Here is a 14,397-nt window from a genome sequence, read left to right as displayed (position 1 = left end):
GTGGGGTCATGTCCCGCTACCTTGCCCCAGGGGGTCATGTCAGATACGTTCACATCGTGACCCCTGTTAATCTCTCATGGCAACTAACCAAATCTGACAATAGACCCTAAGACTGCAATAGAAGACATAGCTGTCAATATAAACAGACCCTTTCAGAGTCTCCACCAAAATCGGCACATAAAATCATTAGTTTTTATGTGGAGAGATTCTCTGCAGAGAAGGCTGACATGAAAACAGACATTGTGTGCTTGCAAGAGACACATAGAGAGACAACTGAACCAAACATCCCTGGTATGCATATTGCTGTGAATTTTGAAAGCAACATCTATGGCAGCAAAATACTTTTATGTGACAAAAGACTAGTGAAAACCACTGCTCCAAAACACCATGGTACAATAGAACTTATCATGGTTGAACTTAATCAAATGGTAGTATTTGCTGTTTACAAACTGCCAGGTGAACGGTTTGGATGACCAACCAAATATCCACTGCCAGAAAAACTGTCAGTCACAACACCATCTGGGGAGACCCCAACATTGTGGAAGAAGTTGAGAAGTGGGCAAGAACAAGCAACTTGACCTTGATCTACAACTTCAAGGACACATGCACCTTCCAAAGCACACAATGGAACAAGGTGTACAGTTCTGACCTAGCCTTTATCACCTCTGAAAATGTAGGCAATTTCAGAGGAGGGGGTTTGTGATAGAAATCCCAAGATTGCAGCATTGACCAGTGCAAATGACAATAGAAGCTGCACTACAACCCAGGGAAACAAAGTACCTGCTGAGATTCAACTTCAGAAAGGCTGACTGAGAAAAGTTTACCTTTCAGTTGGATGAATCCATTTATAGCATTACTCTGACACATAAGCACAATGGGGAATTTGTCTCCTGGGTATGGAAAACTGCCCCAAAGCTCATCCCTAGGGGATGCTGGACACTCTATGTAGCTGGGCTTACAGAACAGACAAGCCAACAACATGAGAGATATTCAGAACTGTTTGACCTGGATCCCTTTGGTGAAGAAACCCCTGGGCTCAGGGAAATGCTTATTAAAGAGATTGGGAAGGAGTGATGCCATCACTGGAGGGAGCTGATTGAAACAACAAATCTGTGCCATAATAGCAAAAAAAAGTGTGGATCACCATTTGCAAACTGAACCCTGATCAACAAAAATCATAGCTCATCACTGCAGTCTCTCCCAACCATGCTGTGTACCAATTATCCTAAGTGGTAAACCAACCCATGAAACAAGTCAAGCAGCAATTTTTCTCACTCTAGAGAGAGCAGAATCTACAGTGAACAGCTCAACATTGAGGAGCTGACAAGAGCCATGAAAATGCTGAAATGTGGAAAGGCAGGTGGACTCCATGGTATCAACTATTACTACACTTTGAGATGAGAGTACAGAAATGGCCGCTTGACTTCTTTAACTCTTGCATGGAGACAATACAGATACCCAAGCTAAGGAGACAGGCCGAAGTGTTTGCACTACTCAAAAAGCTCCTACCTCTGCAAAGAGTTACCACCCTGTATACTCAGTCTGCTTAACCTACAAGCTATATAAGTGGATGAGAATGGGTAGAATAGTGCCAGTAATGGAAGGGCAGCTGACTGATATCCAAGCCAGTTTCCACCCGGGACATTCATGCTGTGGCCAAGATATAAACCTAACTCCATACACTGAAGATGGCTTCGAAACCTGTAAAATTACAGAGCCTGTGTTTGTTGATCTGTTAGCTGCTTACAATACAGTGAACCATTGTGAACTTCTTCTGAAATTGGCAAGAATTTTGAGAAATTGCATGCTGGTCTCTTCCCTGCTGAAGAATTGAAGTTTCCTTGTAGATATGGATGGTCAGAAAAGTCGACGGCATACTCAGCAGAATGGATTGTCCCAAGGTTCAGTGCTATCTGACTGGCTGTTTAATGTCTACTAATCAAGTGACAGCTGGGATGGCAAAGACTGATGACAATAAGACCAAGTGGAAGCTGAAGAATGACCCCAAACGTGCCTAGGCAAACACTGGAACACTACCTGACATAGATGGTGCCCCTGTCAACATGCTATTCTCCCAAGGAAATGTTTGAGATAAATGACAGTAACAGGTCTTGGCTGAGGTTTTGGAGTGACAAGCTATGATGATGATGAGCTCCCTCCCAAACCAGCAGAGTTGTCAGACTATGGAAGATGGAAGGATCTTGCACTTCCTTCAGGGGCATATCAGCAATAACACTCCCCATGCACACTGAGGGACCCAGGGAGGCGGAATTACTGTCAGAGCTCCTTGTAGGGTGATTTGCCTCCATACCTCACAGTGCAGGGCTGTGTCTTAAAGTCACATTTGAGATCTTTGTAATTTATAAGGACTAAGGACTTATCCACCCTATAGTTCTATGATTAGTTCAGTATACCATGCTGTTTCATTCTTTATTCATAGGCCCAGATCATACTTTCAGGCAAAAAAAAAAAAATGCAGGAAGAGATTCTGGGGCAAAAAAGCTCTGTGGGCATCCCCTCTTGTGATCCTCCCAGAAAAGGCTGGAGGGCCTTCTCCCCAAACGTTTACATTCTAGGTGATCTGCTGGAGACTAGGACCACCTAGGCAAGGGCCCTGTGCCTCTACACTTGGTTCTGGTCACCAGCTACCTGACAGAGTGGTATCAGTACAGTAATTTTACCAAGGACTCCCCTTAGCTGTGGAAGCTCCCAGGGCCCCCAGGGAGGCTATATGGAAAAGATAACACAGCAGAGATGTCACAGATCCTACCAAGTGCCCCCTCCTGACCATCCAGTAGGTCTGCTGAGTGGGGAATCCAAGTATTTGTGCTCTAAGGCCCACAGGGACTTTGGTGCTGGGTAAAGATCTGGCAACACACAGTGCACTCTGCCTTCTCCTATCTTGGAAACAGTCCCACTCCCTCCTTAAACACGCTGTCTGTGCTGCCTCTATGCCATTCTAGGATTCCCCTCTCTCAGGGGAATCCTTTCTGATTGCGCTGGGGCAGCCCAAAGCAGTTAGGGTTAAGAATTGAAGCTGTCATGATCCTGAGAAAAATATAGATCACCCCCAAAATAACAACTGCTGCTTTAATTGTTTCATTCCAGCCTCAGGATTTGCATTTCTAGAATGTATCAAGTCCTTACACATTGGCATTAAAGCAGCAGGTGAACCCCAACAAGGGACAGAAGATTCAAGCAGCAAGAAAGAAAGGGAAAAAAAGGTGTCTGTTGAGTTATTTGATGCAAAATCAAGTTGGATGTAGCAGCTGAAAAAACAACTCTTTTAAATCTACTCTAAGCAAAATTCTGGCATGAGGATTGTCTGTCCCAGACATTTGGCACAATCAGAGGAAAGATTTGTTTTGCTTAGCACTGGTTTTATTAGTACATGCATCTAATTGAACCTTCAAAGATAATCACTTCCCTGTTGAATGACATTGCCAGTTCAATGGGCTTCCTTCTCAGTTCTCAGCTACGGTCTTCCAGGCAAATGTAGTTGTCAGTAATGCAGTTAGAGAGTTCTGTTGGGAATTCAACAGAACAGACTGATTTTTCTGAGGTCATTTCAGAAGAAATAACTGCAGTGGTGGGAGATACTCATTTTGGAAATCTACTACATTTGGTGGTTTATCCATGCATTTTAGACACACAACCTCCAAACCACATGCTGGAGTGGTCATAGCCATAGTTTTATTAAATAAAAATGCTTTGTTTATGTATCTGTGTGTGTCACTTGGGTATTCCCCCTTCCTTCCTGTCACCCCTCAGTCACTGGCTACAAAAGAGGAGATGGGGTAAATCCACCAGAAAAGAAAAAAAGAAAAAAGAGAATCTGTTCCTGATCAAAAGGACAAAGCATTTCTTTTCAAGGAAATAAAAACATCTAAGAAAACTTAGCATAAAGGGGGAGAAGGGTGGGTAGGTTAAAGCAACCCGTGGGGAAGCCTAACATGAAGCTTTCTGTCCTTCCGCTGGAATGTGCTACAATAATATTTACCCCAGCTCTTTAGAAAAAAAAGTAAGTGCTGTCAAAACCCTGTTATTCTATGACATCTACTGGGCCAATGCATTAATACTGATGTGTTATTCAAGAAGACATGCAAAGGAATAAAATGCTATTGACAAAGTCAGTTTTTGGTTTCCAAGCTGTAATATTGTACAGCAAGTATTGATGGGTTTAGTTGTCTGGAGGCAAAAGGGACAAAGGACTAGGAGGCTCTGTTTTGTGAGGCATCAGCTGTTAATGTAACTGATTTGTCTGGCCAAAATAATGCAAAACAGGAACTTGCATTAAAAGTTCCTTTAGCTTTTGCAGTGTTTGAGGGTGTCTCACTTTCTGTAGCTATACAGGCCCAAATTTCTTAAGGAATTTAAGCATTGCTTGACTGAGTGTTGCAACACCCAACTGACACGAACTTAAATCTCATTTTCAGAAATGATTCAGGCACTTAGGAGTCTAAGCCCCATTGACTTTTAAGGAGATTTAGGGCTTGTCTAAGTTGAGTAACAAGGTGCCCTATGAGTGTGTGATTTCTAAAGCACACTAACATGTTGATCCACATATGCACCAGCAGGGTCTACATGGACCAATTAATGCTCAACGCATTAGTCTGCTTTAGAAATCACACCTCTATAATGCACATTGCTGCACCATTTAGACAAGCCCTTAGACTCCTAAATCAGTTAGGCATTGCAGCGGGGAGCAGAGCAAGGCCTAAATTCCTTTTAAAAAATTGGGCCTACAACTTTTTGGAACTCTTTTGGTGGAGTAGTTTCTATGGACATTTGTGGCAGGAATTTGGAAAAGCACATGACCATTCTTAGGAATCTCTGTCATTCTTGTTAATTTTGAGGTCCTAGTATTTTCAGAGGAGTCTCTAGCATTATCTGGTTTGGGTTAATAAATTATTCAAATATTTTAGCTCCAGTGTTGCTATATGGCATTTGCTTTTATTACATTTTAAACTTTTTTTCGTGCCACTGTCAGAACTTTCTTTGGACAAATTTTACATTCTTCTCTGGTTTGGCCCCAAACCAGGATGTGACGACCAGTGGGGTCTCCATACTACCATCTTGCTGAATACTTTTCATACATACTGAGATGCTAAAAGGTGGCTCTTGAAAACAATATGTGCCGTATGGTATGGTGCATGTGGTATACCTAGAACTATCATCATCCACAGGTGTTTCCCAAAATCCACCGGACACATCCAAAATACTGAAGGGTTTAGTTCCACTCAGTCTGCTACTTACTTCTTTCACATTTGGGAGCTGAAAATGCTCTCCCTTTGTAGCTTTGTTCAGTTCCTTGGGATCTAAGCATATTTTTGGGGACTTGTTTTGTTTTTCTAATAGTGCAATTGAATTTATTGAGTCAGTTGCTTCACTGTTCCTTTTTTTGTTAAGCTGCCTTGAGCCATCTTAGCCAGCCACTGGAGGATAGTCCCAGTGTAGAATGATCCTACAGTGGAATAGAGTAACAAGAGCATGTCCTATACCACCCCTCCCTTCCAGGCTACCAGTATGGCAAGTATGGTTAGACAAAAGGGGGCAGGAGTAGATATCTCTGGACATCGTCAATCCCAATTGCTGTAATGGCTGCTTGGAGACTTTGGTAGCTGACATAAATTAGAGGAGCCTTCAGACTGCTCTAATTTATGCCATAGACTGGCCTGGTGCCCGGACAACTCCAGGATTGATGAATGCAAAAGTAGGCTTAAAATCACTTTTGCATCCATTCCATCTGCAGCTGCAGCCGCAACCAGTGTTCCTCAACCACTGCTGAGAATCTAGGCCCCAAGTGTTTTACCTTCTTTAGAATTCAATTTCTCAATGTGCCAGGGGGCGGGGGGAGGAGAATAGTTGGGTTTCATCATGATTTGAACAGAAATGTAGTATTATCCTTAAGGCAACTCATTTAATCAAATACTTCATCAAATTCTCCTAATTCATGATTTCATTAATATGTTTAGATTTCCATTGTGAAAACTTATTTCTTTACAGGCTGAGATTCCACAGCTACAATCAAAATAATCTCACAGACTCCAGACTTGTTTTCCCAACTGCTGGTGATTTAAATCCACTGCTGATAATTCTATCTTTGTTAGTAGATTTATTCCTGATTTTCTTTGTTTTCTGGCAGCACTTGGGCTCTGGTATCAAGTTTGATTGTATTGAAGTGTCCATTCAGTTCACTGTCCATTCACCATTTTCCTTGATATCGTCATGGGTTTATATAGCTCTGCAGTTATACCACTGATTTTTGCGATTCACTTCTTCCGCAAAGCTCAAAAACAGTAACGTGTGTTAAAAAGAATGCTTTCACGAATTAAACAAAACTCCGTTAAGACACCTTTTTTCTCTTGTTGTCATTAGGTCTCCCAGCATCTTGTATGTTGGGCTTGAGCTGTCTGTCTTCTCTTATTTTATCTAATCTAATTGTATCTATCTAGTTACTAGCCGTAGTCATTAATGCAATATCTGAGCTCCTACATGGTATCTCTGTATCTTTGTAACCTCCTCATGGCAGGAACCATGTTTTCTTCTGCGGCTTGTATAGCACCTATCACACCTTGTTAGGAAATAATAATCATTAGATTATTTAGAGTAAATCTGTGACACTCAAAAGAAACGGAAAAAAGATTTGACGGTTCTTGCCAAGTCAGGGCTTTGGCATGACTTTGTTTCCAACTTCTTCTATCATCCAACTCTACCATTTGCTTTCAAGAGTGACTATTGTGTAATGAATAACCAGCTTATGCTTTTATGGACCACTCCAGAAAATTACGAATAACAAACTAGAAAGAGCCAATGCAGCTTCATTGATTTTATTTATTTAATTTGTTTATTAAAATACTCTAGCTACAAATTAGCTATCTTTGATCTCCATTTATCATTGTTTTGCCCACCTTGAAATGTATACTCTTGAGGTGAAACCTTGGCTTCAGTGAAGTCAATGGGAGTTTTGCCATTGACTTCTATGGGGACACATTTTCATCCGTGGTGCATTGATTAAATAGACAGAGAAGTTTATGTAGCTTAACTCATGTCATGGCCTTTGTATCATTTTCAGAAATACTGTTGTGTAACTTCCTACACCAAACTCTTCTCAGTGAATCACCTCAATTAGTATTATAAGTCACCAACCAACAGGACACTATTGCAACTATTTCTTTCACCATGTCCAGCAGGACACCAGCTTAAACAGTGCTGCAGGATGTTAGGATTGTAGACATGTACACCTACAGAGGATTAGAGGATTTGTATAGTAGTTTTCCTCCACAAAACCAAACAAATGTCTGGGGAAAGTCCTCCTTTATATTAGAGAGGGGTGCAAATGTCAGAGAGAGATTTTGAACCCTCAGAGTTTGGGGCTGTGCAGATTCTTGATTTTGTTTTAACCTGTTATAAAGTTAGGCATCATTTGCAGAATTTGGATTTCAGTTCAGGTTCAGATTACAAAACCCCTCAAATTTGGGGTAGTAATGACTAAAGCTGGAGCAACAGCTGTAGTTAACGTTACCTGGGCATTTCTAAGGCACATTTTCTTCATTAGATCTGTTTGCTCAAATGTTCCTGAACCTTTGTTGTACTGGAAACCTTATCTATTTGGCCACAGCCCTTCAGCTGGCCACCTGAACATTCTATCTCCAGTGAGAGAAACCGGTGCTAGCTAAAAGTATTCCTAAGCAAGTAGTAAGGAGAGCCATTTACCCATAAATTCTAACTTCTGGCGAATAGAAAGCTTCCCTCTTCCTCCTCACCCTGCAAATTCTTAATCACATGAGGGATATCAAGGAGGTTGCTGGTTTGGATGGTCCCAGTCCATTTGGGCCCTGTGTGTATGAGATGGGCTGGGAGGGTTGTACTCCCCACCTCCCTTCAGGGACATGGAATGCTGTGTACTGCCTCAAACTCAGGGATAGTCATGGGTGCTATTCTGTATTCCTGTCCTCTGTTCTCTTTATGTGGTGTTTGAATAGGTACATATATGCATATCAATCATGAACACTTTTCAAAACTATGTTCATGTAAAATTTAAGATTTAATTAAAAAAAAACGGAATATCTAGCCTTTCTGGTTGGGAAGATAACCTTTCAAATAAGACTGTGCAAGGCTGTCTTTCTGAATCTGCAGAGATGTAAAATGGAACAAAAGCTTTGCCTGGCATGAATTGCCCCCATTCTTCTGAATGGAATGTTAACTCTGAACCCAAATAATAACAATTTATGGCAAATTTTTCAAAGGAGACTTGTGATGTACCTGTGAAAGTGTGCACGCATATGCAGATTTACACTTATTTATGCACATACCAACACTGTGCATAAAACTCTGGTAACTGAACACACAGATGGTCATTTGGATGTCTATCCATTTGTGCATGCGATTGTGGTTAATGTGCATGCAAATATAGATTAGCAATTGTGCCCCCTATTTTGCAGAGAGTATTGATAATTTGACCTTAAATGTCAAATTTCTAAACTATGTCTCGGTAGATCTGTTTAATAGAAACATCCTGCAGTTCTGGGGGAGACTGTAGTAGAGCATCACTACCATTTTTGGTCTCAGTTTGACCCCAGTTAAATAAGAATGAACACTGTTAAGCACATAAGAATGGCCATACTGGGTCAGACCAAAGGTCCATCTAGCTCAGTATCCTGTCTGCCGTCAGTGGCCAATGCCAGGTGCCCCAGAGGGAGTGAACCTAACAGGTAATGATCAAGTGATCTCTCTCCTGCCATCCATCTCCACCCTCTGACAAACAGAAGCTAGGGACACCATTCCTTACCCATCCTGGCTAATAGCCATTAATGGACTTAATCTCCATGAATTTATCTAGTTCTCTTTTAAACCCTGTTATAGTCCTAGCCTTCACAACATCCTCTGGCAAGGAGTTCCACAGGTTGACTGTGCGCTGTGTGAAGAACTTCCTTTTATTTGTTTTAAACCTGCTGCCCATTCATTTCATTTGTTAGCCCCTAGTTCTTACATTATGTGAACAAGTAAACAACTTTTCCTTATTCACTTTCTTCACACCACTCATGATTTTATATACCTCTATCATATCCCCCCTTAGTCTCCTCTTTTCCAAGATGAAAAGTTCTAGCCTCTTTAATCTCTCCTCATATGGGACCCGTTCCAAACTCCTAATCATTTTAGTTGCCCTTCTCTGAACCTTTTCTAATGCCAGTATATCTTTTTTGAGATGAGGAGACCACATCTGTAAGCAGTATTCAAGATGTGGGCATACCATGGATTTATATAAGGGCAATAAGATATTCTCCATTTTATTCTCTATCCCTTTTTGAATGATTCCTAACATCCTGTTTGCTTTTTTGACTGCCGCTGCACACTGCGTGGACATTTTCAGAGAACTATCCACGATGACTCAAAGATCTCTTTCCTGATTAGTTGTAGCTAAATTAGCCCCCATCATATTGTTTGTATAGTTGGGGTTATTTTTTTCAATGTGCAGTACTTTACATTTATCCACATTAAATTTCATTTGCCATTTTGTTGCCCAATCACTTAGTTTTGTGAGATCTTTTTGAAGTTCTTCACAGTCTGCTTTGGTCTTAACTATCTTGAGCAGTTCTCAGACTATAGTAGTACACAAGAACAAAAAGCATGGTAAGGACAAATATGGTGGCAACTTTTTTTTTTTATTTCTATGGCTTCTCTCCCTCCCCACATTCAAATGAGAAGTGCTGGAACATCCAAGTGAAGGATTGGGGGCGGATGGGGAAGTGTACAGGAAAGGGAATTCTGATATTGTCAGGATGAATCACAGGCATGATCTCTGACACACTTCTTTCTCCAGCAGCTTGTTACAGTAAGAACAATAATTAACGTGCAGGAGGGGAAAGTGCTTGCATTGCGGTTTTCCTGCATGGAGCAGGTCACAAAGGTTACATTGCATCCTGAGATGGCTTTGCTGGCTTCACACGGCTCAAGCAAAACACTGACGCTAGTGACTGACCCGACGTTCTTTGGCTGTACATGCTGTATTTGTGTGTCCACCTTTATTTCGTACCTTACTAGTGAGAGTAAATTGCAGGGCCAACAAACATTACATATCAGAGGGATAGCCGTGTTAGTCTGGATCTGTAAAAAAGCGACAAAGAGTCCTGTGGCACCTTATAGACTAACAGACGTATTGGAGCATAAGCTTTCGTGGGTGAATACATATAAATTCTGAAAACCATAAGATTGAATCTAGTTTTGGAGTGGAGAAAATGTGAATCATAATGGTTAGGTTTAAAGACCAGATATCAGGAGGATGTTTTTTTGTTGCCTTTATCAGAATAATATGAGACTGGGTCACAAGAAATCTGAATATGATCTGTGTCCTGACCTATAAGACAAACAGAGCATAGCTACTGTATAGATCTCCTTGGCTTCTACTGTGCCATGCAACACTGTGACCCTAAGAGCACTCCAGTGTCAGATGGCAAGGGACTCCCTGGTACAGAGCAGTGAGTTTCAGATGGTCTGACCAGCCCAGTGTACCCCAACTCACTTTGTCATAATCTGTATCTAAAATGGGTCATGTAAGGTATCATACGCAAACTGGTGACACATGGGTGATTTAATTTCATTGTGAAATGTATGTATTAACGCTATAAGAAGAATTATGGATACTCACTAATATTATACTTTAAAGTCTGTGACCAAACAAAGATGGAAACACGTTTCCCCCCAGAGAGGAGGGAAGGCAGCTATCTATCTATCTCAAGTAAAATTAAGGAAGGTGCGACCAGAAAAAATAGAAGCCCCATTTATGTATACAAATCAGCAGAGGGGTGGGAAGTCCACAGGAAGGTAAGAATAGTATGAGGTCATCCTGAGTCTGGGGACAATACAGTGAGTTTGGGAAAATTTAAGGAGAAAAGAAGAAACCATCTTGATATCCATCACAAAAGATCTTTCACCTAGGAAGACCAGGGAAACCAGCACCTTGTACTTATGAAGGTCCTGACTCAGAGAAAGTCAGCCACGACTGGAGGTAAAAAGATTAGTAAGAAATCTATCTTGAACCAAGGCTATAGTTTGTTGAGTTTTAGCCACTAGAAAACATATTTTATTTTTTATTTGTTGTAACCATTTTGTCTTCATTCTTTGCACTTGAGCAGAGAGAGATGTGGTGTTTTATAAGACACATGGCTTCAGGACTTTAATCCCTAAGAAGAATGACCCTAAAACATGCTGCTAGGAGGGCCTTACAGTTGTTGCTAAAAGGAATTTATACATTTAAAAAAAATCCAAAGTAGTCAGACCCGGTATAATAGACACATGGGTATGACATCGCTGCATTTAAAGCACATGCTTTGGATCAGCAGCCTAGTTAAATGGAGCCCTTTAAGTTGTGAGGTTGGGAACACTGATCTGAAAACCAAAGGCTGGTAACCAGATTTCCAGTTTCTTTCCTATCTTGGGATGAAAAAAAGCAGTGAGCATTCACATGTTTACCAACAACTGTCAATGTCAACTTCTTCTGCAGTGTTCATGCAGGAATCATTGGTTCAGGGTTTGGGCTGATTACCCTCCAGGCAGTGCTTGGCACATTTCAGAGAGGTGATAGAGATCTCTTTTGTCAGTGTATGTTGTAAGTCAGTGATCCTCAACCTGCGGTACAAAAAGCCAATGATACATCAGGCTACAACTCTCTACCTTAATGATAAGCCTGTCTCTTGGGTATCAGAACTGGGACAGCCCATCTCCTCTTCAGTGGTGTGTGGTCAAACCTGTAGTGGAGCTAAGGCAGCTCTAAGACTGGGCTTTGGAGCATCCTAGACTTGATTGCAGATTAGAGCGCACACAGTCGAATACTAGGCTAAATTCAAGAGCTCTGAGACTTCCAGTGGCACAAAGCATCTGCAGGTATCAGAGTAGCAGCCGTGTTAGTCTGTATCCGCAAAAAGAACAGGAGTACTTGTGGCACCTTAGAGACTAACAAATTTATTAGAGCATAAGCTTTCATGGACTACAGCCCACTTCTTCGGATGCATATAGAATGGAACATCTGCAGTCTCCCTGCTCTCAGGGGACATACAGCACAGCAGCACAGCCTTAAAGGTGAGTGGCATTGGGATGGAATAGAGAGTGGCCAGGATGTGCATCTGGGGAGCGGAGATTAAAGCAGTTCTTACTCAGAAAACCCTCCGGGAAGGCCAGGCACTGGTAGTGCCATCAACCTTCACTCAGCTGAATCCCTCTGGGTACAACTGGCTGCACCAGCAAGAGAGGTTGTGATATTTGACCAGGGTTAATAAACACTTGTGAGAAGTAGAGAAATGGGGGGAGAGTGTGCAGTTTCCATGAACTGCACACTTCCATGAAGTTCTTGCAAGACCCATGAATCCTTTTAAAATGCCAGCATGATCTGTACTTGTTTTTCATAAGAATCTTGGTTACCCTAGAACTGAAGAGAGGTAATCAATAGCCATTTTATAGTCCCTCTGCAGTATATTGTACCTTTTACTTTAACTCATGGTAGTAGCTTCAGAAAAGTAAATCCACAAAGATTAATTCACAAACTTGAGTTGTAATCAATACATTTTAGGGATTTCTTGTTGTTCTGCAGGTCCTGGTTGCTAAATCTCCCGTTGCTCCATTCTCAGCTTTTTTCTACACCATTGAAAATTCTGGTCTGGTTCTTCAAGGTAAGATCACAAAGGAGATTTTGTTTTACCAATGAGTGTTTTAAGTAGGCTGAAGGCAGAAAATACTGTGATTGTTTAAAATGGTGCCTTGATAACTAATTAAAAGAATGTATTGGAGCAAGCTGGCTGACAAACACAATCACGCTGCTCCTTTCATTATACTGTTTTGAATTATACTGTATTGTGTTGCTGGTATTTCGATATATCTGAGAGCAAATGAGCCATGAAGTAATTAATCAAGTCTCCCAGTTTTCATTCAAGGTAAAACCAAATTATTCTGGTAGCATCTCTCCAGTAGGTAGGCTTCTAGTGGAGAAACATACATGTCTTGAAATATGATAAAAATATGCAATATTATATTGTCCCCCTCTTAGCCGTTAGACTGAGACCAATAAAACACAGGAAATCATTATCACTCCCCTTTCTTACACATGTCTTGTTGTGATCACCTTAAGGTGAAGGCCATCTGGCCATAAATACACCTATGATTCTGTATATGTATTGGTCTAGTCATTTGTTGATATGTAAACCCCAGCTCACCATACTGAGTCCACCTTTTGCTGAACTGATCTTGGTTGGTTTCCATCCATTTTCCTAATTGATCCAATTTACCAGACTAAGTTCTTAAGGTAGACCTATCAGTGCCTGCCCCTCCCATTCAGATGTATGCGATCTGACCTGCTATGGAGTTAATATTGTTTAAAATCCTCAGTCTCACAATTCCTCGGTCTTCAGTGGCGCAGAAATCACGGGCCTATCCAGGGTTGGTGCAAGGATATTTTGCGCCCTAGGTGAAACTTCCACCTTGCGCCCCCCCCCCCCGATGTCAAGCCCCCACCTTCCTTCCAGTTCCCCCCAGGGGCCCAGATGTTCACAAAGTGCAGGGAGCGTGGGGGGGGGGGGGCTGCAAAGAGGGAGGTCATATGGAGGCTCTTCCAGGGGGTGAAGGTGGCAGAAAGGGGGGTGCATGGGATTGTTGCAGGAGGTGGAGGTGGCCAAGAGGTGGAGTGGACGGGGGTGTAGTGGCAGGGAAGAGATTGCACAGAGGCAAAAGGGGTTCATTGCAGGGGGTGCAGTGGCAGGGAGGGAGTGGCACAAGGGAGAAGTGGGCAGGAGGGGGTTGTTGCAAGGGGCTGGCAGGTGGGAGGGTGTCTGTACCTGGGGTTGTTGCAGGGGGTGAAGGTAGCAGAGAGGGGAGTGCACGGGATTGTTGCAGGCAGTGGTGAGCTGGAGCCGGTTCGCACCAGTTCGCAAGAACCAGTTGTTAAATTTAGAAGCCGGTGTAGAACCAGTTCCTAAAAGGGCAGGCAGGTGAGCAAACTCCAGTCTGCGGGCCACATCCGGCCCGCGGGATCGTCCTGCCCAGCCTGCCTGAGCTCCCAGCTGGTGAGGCTTCCCCGACCCCTCCCCCAATCCCCTCCCCTTGCAGAGCCCCAGCGCACCGCGCTGCCAGCGCTCTGGGCAGCTCTGCAGCTCCTGCCGCTTTGAGTGGCATGGTAAGGGGGTGAGGCTGCGAGCTTCAGCGGCCGCGCGGCATCCTTACACAGCAGAATGGTAAGGGGGCTGGGCTGGGGCTTGGAGGAAGGGTTGGATAAGGGGCAGGGAGCGATTGGAGGGGGCAGAGGCTCGGGGGGTAGTGGTCAGGGGACAGGGAATGGGGGTGGTGGTTGGGTAGGTGTGGGAGTTCCGGGGGGGTCTGTCAGGGTAGTGGTTGATGAGGTCGGGGCAGTCA

The 14,397-nt window shown here is 42.8% G+C and overlaps 1 protein-coding gene across 9 annotated transcripts in view; it reads left to right on the top strand.

Moving 5' to 3' along the window:
- The window catches only part of RAD51B (RAD51 paralog B), a 599,509-nt gene that overhangs the window by 405,564 nt on the left and 179,548 nt on the right, over positions 1–14,397 (top strand). For 8 of the 9 annotated variants that reach the window (XM_034769343.1, XM_034769351.1, XM_034769346.1 and 5 more), the window contains one exon: positions 12,587–12,665. The exons of the other annotated variant lie outside the window; for it this stretch is intronic. In XM_034769343.1, the coding sequence (XP_034625234.1) occupies positions 12,587–12,665 (79 nt within the window). The remainder of the gene's footprint in view (positions 1–12,586; positions 12,666–14,397) is intronic. 9 annotated transcript variants of the gene reach the window in all.

Source organism: Trachemys scripta, chromosome 4 (assembly GCF_013100865.1).
Source record: "Trachemys scripta elegans isolate TJP31775 chromosome 4, CAS_Tse_1.0, whole genome shotgun sequence".
Taxonomy (NCBI): domain Eukaryota; kingdom Metazoa; phylum Chordata; order Testudines; family Emydidae; genus Trachemys; species Trachemys scripta.
Note: the sequence above shows the minus strand (reverse complement) of the source record. Positions and strands in the feature narration are given on the sequence as shown.